Here is an 11,025-nt window from a genome sequence, read left to right as displayed (position 1 = left end):
GTGTGTGTGGATGTTTGGGGGTGTGTGAGTGTGAATGAATGACAAGAGGATTGATGTAATCAATTTCATTGGCTTAGAGCTGTTTCAGCTGTAGGACACATTACTCTCAGAGCTGAGTGCTTGTGCCTTAGCAAAATCATAATCTAAGCGCATGAATGCATATGAATGTTGTAATTATTTATAAAATTCTTCCATGACTGTGTTTGTAACAAAAAAACAAAAAAAAACACCGTCTGTGTGATTCAATTAAGCTTGAAAGAAATAACTAATTTACAGGAACTTAATGAAAGAACCCACTTATTTTTGTTTTCTAATTCAATTATTCCACCAGGGTACGAATCATAATTTCACAAACAGTCTTAAATATAATTTTAATTGAATATTTTATTACAGATCTAAACATTAAAAAAAAAAAAGTAGACATTTCCATAAACTAGACAACTAGTTTAAGATAATTACCCTCTGCTCTCCATTGTAATAGTTTTGCTAAATATTTTAGTTCTTGGCACCTTTAAACTTTACCCGTGCCCCCCACCCACCCAATCTCCTACCAATTTACTATTTTTTCTTGTCATTCTCTCTCTCTCTCTCTTCCTGTATTCTGTTTGTCTTCTACCTCCATATTTGTATATCTCTCTATGTATTTATCTGCTTGTTTTCCCTATTTTTTTTCTGTTTATCTCTTTTTATGTGTGTGTGTCTCTCTCTCTCTCTCTCTCTCTCACATCCACCCATCTCTCTATCTATCTATCTAGCTAGTTATCTATCTACCTATCTTTGTAGCAGCCTATATATATATGTGCGTATATATATATATGTTTGTATATATATATATATCTGTATGCCTCTACCTTATTTATCTGTATCTCTGTATGTTTATCTTTTATATCTCTAGATGTTTGTATATCCATCTGTATGTCTAAATCTCTAAAATATATAATCAATCTTTCTGTCTCCTTAGTTAGTTCTTTACATGCTTGTTTATAGGTCACATTTCCACAACACATCTCTCTTTCTCTCTCTTTCTCTCTCTCTCTCTCTCTCTATAATATTTTCCTTCAGCTTCTTCATCTCTGCTGATCTGTCCTCCTGTTCTTCTTACAGACAATGGTAACCAATGTCACTTCTCTCCTTAAAACGGTGAAAGCCGTTGAAGACAAGACGCAAAGAGGTACAAGAGCTCTAGAGTCAACCATTGAAGCTATTAGCCAGGAACTCCGAGTATGTATCATTATTATCATTATTATTATTATTATTATTATTATTATTATTATAGACGTCGCAATATTGTGAGGTTGTTGATTGAAGATATTGTGTCCACTGGGGGTTTGCACTGTTTGTCAAGTCACAACAGGGACCTCAGATACATAGTACTTTACGCAATATGCGTGCAGTTCCAAGTAATGCCAACTTTTGCAATACACCTAGATTGTAGGGTATTTCTAAGGTTTTCAGATGGTTTTTTTCAGGTTCAGTGGTATTGAACCCAATGGGGGTTGATTCGACTAAAAATTCTTCAGGGGCAGTGCCCCACCATGGCCACAGTTTAAGTAAAAGACAAGACCTCATACATTTCAGTGTATAGAACGACTGTAATATTTCTTTCGTGCTGACCTGGCAAAATTGTTAGCACGCCGGGCGAAATGCTTAGCGGTATTTTGTCTGCTGTTAATGTTCTGAGTTCAAATTCCGCCGAGGTCGACTTTGCCTTTCAACCTTTCGGGGTCGATAAATTAAGTACCAGTTACACACTGGGAGTTGATGTAATTGACTTAATCCCTTTGTCTGTCCTTGTTTGTCCCCTCTATGTTTAGCCTCTTGTGGGGCAATAAAGAAATAAATATTTCTTTAGCATCATCGCATTTCAACTGATTGTCTGCTTCCCTCTCTTGTGCATTTCTCTTCTCCAGGTGTATCAGTCACCAACTCCGCCTGACCAGAAAGCTACAGCCGAAGATCTGATACAGTACACAAAGCCTATCACCACGGCAACGACCAAAGCTGTTGCCGCCGGAAACTCAGGGAACCAGGATGATGTAATAGTGGCAGCCAACATTGGACGCAGGGCCATCTTTGATCTTCTCAATGTTTGCAAAGTAAGGATCCTAATTGTTGTCGTTGTCATGGAAACCGGCATCCAATGTCAGTTGGTTCACCGGGTGGAATATAAAAGAAGTTGATTTTAACCCTTTTCATACCAATCCAATGGAGACCACCATTCCTGGCTCTAAGATAACAAACTTCCTGTTTTATAGTGATCTAAATTAAAACCAGATTAATAATTCTTTTACTAAATTCTTTATTATTTCCAAAATGAATCGAAACAAAGGCAGTGGATTTCAACACAAATGTGGTTCGAAAAGGTTTGGGGTTTAGCCCTTTAGGTACCAATCCACCAGAGACCATCACTCCTGGTTCTGGGATACAAACTTCCTGTTTTAAAGTGACCTAAATTAAAACCTTCCATCAAAATTCCACACCATTTTATGTTTCAAGACAGTTATTTTACCAAATTCTTGAAAAACAGTGTCTTTCAATCCATGTATGGGAACAAAAGAGTTAAAGTGATCCTTACTCTCAGTCCTTATTTGAAAGTTCTTTTGCTCTGAAACCCTGTTCTGAACCCTTAACCATTATGTTTCCTCTTCTGCCTCACACACTGTGTCTTCTCTCTTCTAGGCTGCTTCCTTTACCGGAGAGACAGCAGATATCCGACAGAAGACTCAAAAGGCTGGTTATTCTTGTGCTATGGCATACAAAGAAGTCCTTGAGCATGTTAGCTACGTAAGTATTTCATCAAACCTTTGACCCCTTTTTATTAAATATCCGACCCCCTAAAACCACGGAGAAATGGATGTTAAAACAATGATGATGATGATGATAGCCAGAAGTTAGGTGCTGACATGACTGTGCAGTTAAAAGGTTTGCTTCCAAACCAAATCTATACCAAATGTTTCCTGGCATGGGTTGGACAATTTGACCAGAGATGGCAAGGCCAGAAGACTGCGCCAAACTCTGCTCTCTGTTTTGGTATGGTTTCTACAGCTGGATGTCTTTCCTAATGCCAGCCACTTTACAGAGTGCAATGGGTGCTTTTTACTTGGCCACCATCACCAGTGCTTTTTACATGGCGCCAGTACACATTGTGACTTCAGCATTTGTGAGCTCTTACGACAGACATTATCATTTAAATGCCCTCTTCCTTCCATGTTGGCAAGGGTTGGATAGTTTGATAGGGGCTGGTCTGGCAGGAGCCTACACCAGACTTCTGTGTCTGTTTTGGCATGCTTTTTACAGCCGGATGCCCTTCTTAGCTCCAACCACCCAGCAGGGTGGGACAGACACCCAGATACATAAATACACATTAGTTTTTTTTTCTTTGATTATATTTTACTTAGCCTTTTTTTTTTCTGTTTCTTTTTGCCCCGCTTCATTACAGGCTCTGCAGAAGCCCTCAGCTGAATCAAAACAGAACATGGTGAGCGTGTCAAGAAATGTGGCCACGTCCGTCGCAGAAATTGTGCAGTGTGCGGAAGCCATCAAAGGTGATACAACACTTCACATTCTTTTTCCGTGTGTTCCCGGTATATGGGGTGGGCCAGGGTGGAGGGATTGTTATGTAGTTGGTGTATCTACACAGCATATGTGCATACAGACTGCATAGCTTTTACTCAAGCATACATGCATACACACACACACACATACATACTTGCCTTTATATTTATATATATATATATATATAGACACACATGTATACATACATACACATATATGTATACATACACATATATATACATACATACACATATATATGTATACATACACACATATGCATACATACATACATACATACTCACATGTATATATACATACACACACACACAATGTATGCATACACACATATACATACATACACACACACATGTATACACTCACATATATACATACATGCATACACACACACGCACACACATGTATACACTCATATATATATACATACATATGCGCACACATTCACACATGTATATACATTAGACTTAGGATATTTCTCATAATAATCTTCATTTGAACTGTCTAAGAAGAATGGTCAGGATTTAGGATTAGCTGAGGATTAGCTCATGTCTGGGGACATGCACTGTAACAGCATCAACCACTTGTTGGTGACCCCTTTGCGCCATTCAAGCGACAGCCCTCCAGCCCATGGATCAGTTCGGGGTAGTCATCACTGGTAAGGGTTTTTTTAAAAGGTCAGAGTGCAAATCCTAACTGGACCCTCCTCTCATTGCCGTTTACGACATGCAGAGGAAGCGTTGGGTCTATTCTTTGATGTGCCAGTCCCCAACACAGCACCAGAGCAAAGTGAAATGAAGTGTTTTGCCCAAGAACATAACACCTCACTCGCTCCAATCTTATGACCATGTGTAGAACTGCCTAACCACTAGGCTCTGCGTATTCACTCAAAACTAACATCATATCAGGAAAGACAACTCCAAACATGCTTAAATGTTATTACACTTCATCAGCAAGGTATACACTTCACAATGTTCGCATCAAACTTGCGTCAGGAGAATCACTCTGTCGGGGTATAATGTCAGGTTCTCTAGAATCACAGAATTCCAAAATGGTTTTGGCATGTGTGTGACCCCTGCCGCCATGACCCTTACTTTTAACCTTTTGGCAAATAATTGTAGCGTTTGGAACCCTTGCTTTTCTGCACAACCATTTCCTTTCACTTGTGCCTTACATCGCCCTCACCTACCCACAGTTTTCAGAGGTGGTGGGCATGTTTTGGGTTGGTTTTCTTTTTTTGGTCTGTGTTCAGGTAAAACTAAAAAAAAACAAAGAATTTTCCTGTGTTTTTTTTTCTTTTTGTTGTTTGGAAATTTTATTTTTTAAATTTTAGAATTATTTTATTAATAATAATAATATTAAATTATTGTTAGTTTTGTTACATTCATATACACACACATATAAACATACATGGTTATACACACAGCAAACCATACAAATTTTATGCTTGTTCTCTCACAAATACAAACCAAAATCATTTATCTTAATTCATGCCAGCCAACTCAACCCCAGGACATTTTTTAAACCCTAGTACTTATTCTGTCGGTCTTTTTTGCCGAACAATTAAGTTGTAGGGGGAAGTAATCAAACCAACACCATCATCAAGCATTGGTGGAAAACAAACACATACTCATATATACATGCATACGCAATAGTGTACACATACAACCCACTATCATGTACACACACTAATGCATGCACACACATGCACAGGCTCACATGCATTGAGATGCATATGCGTGCAAATACAACACACATCCACACACACCTAAGTGCACATGCACACACAATGGCCCAACACATGCACCCGCATTCCACCCCATCCCCGTATGCTACTACACTCAGCATAAGGCTTTACTGCATTCTTATTGGTTGGGAGGTAACGAAGGGTAAACTATGTACCAGTGGTATGCTTGGGTCTATTTGTTTATCTAGTCCTGTTTTTATATTTTCTCCCCAACAAAACCAAAACATACAGAAAAAAAAAATTAACATATTTTACTGTTTAGTTTCAAAACAAATATTCAATGTTGTAATTAGAATTTGTAAAATTTTGACATTTTCTGTTTAAATGATTTTCTGAATAAATATATATATATATATATATATATATGTATTATATATGCGTGCACATTCTGTATTTCATGGTATATAAGATGCCCTGTTTTTAGCCAAAAAATATCTCCAAAAAGTCACCCTACGTCCTATATGCATGGTTGGGCCTCCCGTAAGATTTAATACTCAAAAGAAAACCGTTTTTTTTTTTCTTGAGAATGCGCTGCTGATTCTTTGCATCTAATAAGGCCAAGCATCTATTTTATGCCATCAAATACAATGTGTGTGTGTATATATATATATATATATATAGGTGATAACTACTGGTTTTGCATCTGTACCAAGGGTCATGGATATGGTAATCACCAGACAGACCTAGGAACAAAGAACCTTCTCAAAGAACTGAGTTTGGTGTTGTGTCTTCTGTCTTCTACAAGGGCTATTTGTTTCCATGTACATCTGATGATTGCTGTGAACATGAGTCTTAATGATATTGATCAGTAATTACCACTAATTAGTGAAATAAAACTGTAAATATCTTACTGTGTTAAATGTTTTGTGTTTGTGATAACACTAGCAACTTGTAATCCATCTGTCTATATATCAATATATATATATGTATATATATGAAATAATGTATATATATATAATATAAGCAATAACTGTTTGTACACAAATATATATATGTGTGTATGGTAAACAGGGTTTGACCAGCAATTCTTACCTGCAGCTCCCAGGATTGTGTGCAACCCTCAAATATCCTTCTGGTGGCCCTTAATGATCCTCTCTCTATTAATATATATATATATACTGTATTTTAATGTGTATAAACCCTCTAATTTTGGGGGCTTAAATTTGGAAAAAAGGTTGTATAAGAGATATCTTGAGATATTTTGTCCACAGACAAACAAACAAATACAACTAAAAACAATACTTTCACTTTTGCTAAAGCTGAAGTAATAACGATAATATATGTGTGTATACATAAGTAGATACACATGGTTGGAATTCAAAGCAGTGATGAGGACTAAACAAACTTGCCAATCAGTTCAAATACATTTGGGGGACATATTGAACCTGTAAAAAAAAGACCCTTTTTTCACTCCGGTTTACCATAGAGAAAAAAATTTCTGCTTTGGGCAGAAACACCAAAGTGGCTTAGTCCCGCCTCCCTGGACCCATTTTTTGCATTTCAAAGTTAAACTTGAAGTGAGATAACTTACAAATGACTGAAAGCCTCCACTTCCTTATAAAAAAATTTAGTTGAAATTATCCCCACATATACACACATATATATATTATAAATACACACAGATTGTAGCAAAGTTAATATTTTTATATATATATATATATATGTATATATTATATGTTTTTATGTTTCTTTTATTTACCACACTATGGGATCAAATGCTAACATAATATATATATATATACATACATACACACACGTGTATATATGTGTATATACACTCACCATGTGGCACCAATTGTTGCTTTGTTATTGTTGTTACCGACACCTCTTTGCAGAACTCATCTGAAATTTCTGTTGTCTTCAGCTTTAAGAGTTTTTCGTTTTTACAGCTTACTATATCCAAGATAACGAAGGTTTGTGGTTTGCTCTCCAAAAGCAATGTGTTGTGTGTCGGCCCCGAAACACTGCCCCACGCCCCCCTGTTTCTGTTTTTTAACTTCTCCAACATTCAGTCAAAAATTTTGTTAAAAAAAAAAAAAGAAAACCCTCTTCTTTTTGTTCTTTTTTTTTTTTTTTTTTTTTTTGTCGTTGTGTTATGGTTTTTTAAATGGACAGCGAAGAGTTTGGTCAAAGTGGTGGTCACTCTATAAAAGTCTTCAGTGGAAATGCCAATTCATATACAACGAATAATAATTAGTGTCTCCAATGTAATTAAATGCATTTACCAAATTACTTTTAGCAATCTGATTAATCTGTTAAATATAATCCTTATTTATCCAGATTGTTTTGAATTAATCCTGGATTATCTCATAGCTTTGAGATTCCAATGATTTGATTGTTTATTTTTTTTTTACAATGACATTGTAGGATAGGTGTAAGGGGCCAGATCTGTCTGATAACCAAGCCCGAATGTTGCTCTAGGAACACGTCCTACATGAAAGCACATAAATTATATTTATTACAAGTGTAAACATGGCTACATGGTTAAGAATTTCATTTGTCGACCGTGTGGTTTTGGGATCGGCCCTACTGCATGGCACATTTGGCAAGTGCCTTCTGTTGTTGCCGCTGGTCAGCCAATGCCTTGTGGGTATATTTCATACTTGTACATGATAATGATGATGATGATGATGATGATGATGTACAAGGCCTGTTTTGTATGTAAAAGTTTGCATTCTGTACTTCACATGAAAAAGCCCTGAACTACATACAGTGAAATTTATTGACAACAAACAACAGCAAACTTCACTGTTTATTGATATTCCTCACCTCCCGAGAGAAGACGTCTAATTTTTCTTAATGGTCAGACCATATGGGGTCTACCTTTAGCATATGAGGAATCCACCTAGTGCTCATTCTTCCTATATGTGTGTATTATATATACATACATACATATAGATATGTACACCTGTGTGAATGTTATATTTTGGATGTCCATCTCTCCAAACCTTATGGTGACCACCACTACAAACAGCAATGATTGTCAACTAACGAGCCAGTGAGTGTTTGTTATATTTCTTCATTAACCACATTAATTACTGGTTTGTTAGCAACAATCAATGCACAAAATACCATAACAACGCCTTAAGAGGGTTTTTTTTTTTAGTTATTTTTTTCTACTGACATAATGAATTTGTTTGTTGTGTGTCGTTAAAATAATTATAATTAATTAATTCATGGATTCAATTTCTTTTCAGTTCTTTCAATACTTTATTCATTTCTTTTTAAATCGGTCATTTTTTTTTCTGTGGTGAATATGTCTTGGGTCAGCTCTTTGGTTTGGTTGGGAGAAGATTTTACCAAAACTTATGTCCAAGGTGAAAGTTATTGCTCTAGAGGAGGACATCTCAATCACTGTGTGTGTGAGAGAGAGAGAGAGAGAGAGAGACAGAGAGAGAGACAAACTAAAGGACCAGACATCTGTACATGTCATAAAGGGACCTTGTTGTGCCCTTGTTGTCTCATGTGTCTTAGTTACTAAGGGTTGTCCCTGTCTCATTTTTAAGATTAGGGGGCCAATAGCCTCTGCTTAACACCTAAGTGTGATTCATTTTCAGATGACTGAAGGAGGACAATGTGAAGTAGTTTCTTGCCCAAGGATACAAATGTGCTACTTGATCAGAGAATTGAACTGACAAACGTGTTGGTCGCACGTGAAATCACCCATTACTCTCCGAGTGGTTGACATTAGAAGGGCATCCAGCCATAGAAACTATGCCAAACTGGACTGGAGTCTGGTGCAGCCCCTCAGCTTACCAGCCCTGGTCAAACTGTCCAACCCATGCCAGCATGGACAATGGATGTTGATTATGAGGATAAACCTTAATATTTAGCATTCGTGTTATTTAAATGTCCTCAAAACTATGTCACAGATGCAGAATGAAATATTTTCTTAAATTATGAAAATGTACCACTGGTGGTGCATTTGTGTGAAGTTTGCGATGAATCAGTCGGGGTACATGTGTTAAGATACTAACCAATGTGATTCAGCGGGTATTTGGCTATTTCTAGCAGTTTGTGTGATTGTGTTGATGTTTTCATAACGATAGTTGCTAAAAGGTAAGAGAGACAGTCTAAGATATATTTACCCCCACTTGCCAAAAAAAAAAAAAGAAAAATGACTGAAAGACTATTTTTTGTGAAAGTATTGTAAGATTTGAAGTGGATGTACAGACCAAGTTGTTGGAGATGAGAAAGATATATATATATATATATATATATATACACACATATGTATTTATTTGTGTCTTTGTGTGTGTGTGTGTGTATATATAGGGTGTGGAACATTTTGACATTGCTGTTTTGGCGCTGCCTCTTTGGTGTTGCTGATTCAATACTGACATCAGATGTTTGAATTCTTCTTTCATCTTCTCCTCCCCCTTATGCCTCTGTTTATGTGTGTAATTATATTTTGATTTATGTGTCTGAAGAGAGGAAAAGTGTCTGTCAATTGTATTCAATACTAATCTCTCTCTTTCCCTCTGTTTATGAGTGTGAGCTTATCTTTGTATGTATAATATCTCTCTCTCTCTCCCTTCCTCTCTCTCTCCCTTCCTCTCTCTCTCCCTTCCTCTCTCTCTCTTTCTCTCTGTTTATATGTGTATGCGTATGAAGAGTGGGGAAGTGTTAGTCAATCATGTTCAGTTCATAAATTGCAATCTTTCTATCTGCGTGTGTGTGAGTGTATTTGCCTCCAGTGCCAAAAAGTACTGGCATCAAAATAGTTCAATCTCCAGTCAGCCATGCCAAATCACCAGCAGCCAAACAGCAGTGCCCAATTGTCTCATTCCTATACTTTTACATATATATACACACACATACACATACTTTTATACATACATTGCTTCCTTTTATATTTTAAAAAATTTTCTTGTTTGTCTTCTTTGTGTGTTGCGTTTTCTCATTTCACATTCTACCAATCTGTTTGTACTTACCCACCTCTCAACTCTTAATTAACTACCTGCCAAGCTATCTCCCTCTACATCTCTCTGATTAATCATCCACCTGCCTATTCAGCTATCTAACTAACAACCACTCTACTTATTTTTCCCTTTGCTCTTCTGCCTCTTTCTCTACCTGTCCAGGTAGATCTCTCTATCCACCCATTTATCAGTTTGCTCACCTGTCTGCCTACATATCCAACTACTTTTCTATTCGTCTGTTTCCCTTTCCCTCTACCTACCAAACTACCCAGGTATGTATTTAATTGTATACCTGCTCAACTATCTTGGTACCTGCCCGTCTGTCCAGGTACTTGCCTGTCTGTCCAGGTACCTGCCCATCTGCTTTTCTATCTATCTATCCCTCCATCCACCCATTTGTCCAACCACCCATCCACACTTCCACCCACTCCTCCACCCTTTTCCCTGTCTCTTTCTCCTCCTCTTTGTCTGTCTGTCTGTCTGTCTCCTTCCCCCCTCTGTATTCCATCTACCCACCTGCTTGTCTTTCTCTCTCTCTCTCTCTCTCTCTCTCTCTCTCTCTCTCTCTCCATTTTTTCCTTTCATCTGTTTGTTTTGTCTGTCTGTATGTCCTCCCCTCTGATTGGCTGCTTTGAAAGGATGACAATTCTATTAATAGCATCACAGCTTGGATGATGAATATGATGATGATGATGATGAAGTTTTATAATTTTTATTTTCTTTTTTAATCTGATGTATTTCTTAATAATAATAATAATAATAATATTACAATTAATTAATCTTTTG

General features: G+C 37.0%; 1 protein-coding gene across 1 annotated transcript in view; it reads left to right on the top strand.

Moving 5' to 3' along the window:
- LOC106872263 (talin) overlaps window positions 1-11,025 on the top strand; it is a gene marked incomplete at its 5' end in the record, with an annotated part of 182,270 nt that overhangs the window by 150,470 nt on the left and 20,775 nt on the right. Inside the window, 5 exons of the mRNA XM_052977507.1 lie at window positions 1,105-1,221; window positions 1,911-2,096; window positions 2,680-2,784; window positions 3,440-3,545; window positions 7,207-7,230. Coding sequence (XP_052833467.1) covers window positions 1,105-1,221; window positions 1,911-2,096; window positions 2,680-2,784; window positions 3,440-3,545; window positions 7,207-7,230 — 538 coding nt within the window. The remainder of the gene's footprint in view (window positions 1-1,104; window positions 1,222-1,910; window positions 2,097-2,679; window positions 2,785-3,439; window positions 3,546-7,206; window positions 7,231-11,025) is intronic.

This window comes from Octopus bimaculoides, chromosome 28, assembly GCF_001194135.2.
Source record: "Octopus bimaculoides isolate UCB-OBI-ISO-001 chromosome 28, ASM119413v2, whole genome shotgun sequence".
Lineage (NCBI taxonomy): Eukaryota > Metazoa > Mollusca > Cephalopoda > Octopoda > Octopodidae > Octopus > Octopus bimaculoides.
The sequence above is the reverse complement of the archived record's forward strand: the minus strand, read 5'-3'. Positions and strand labels throughout refer to the sequence as shown.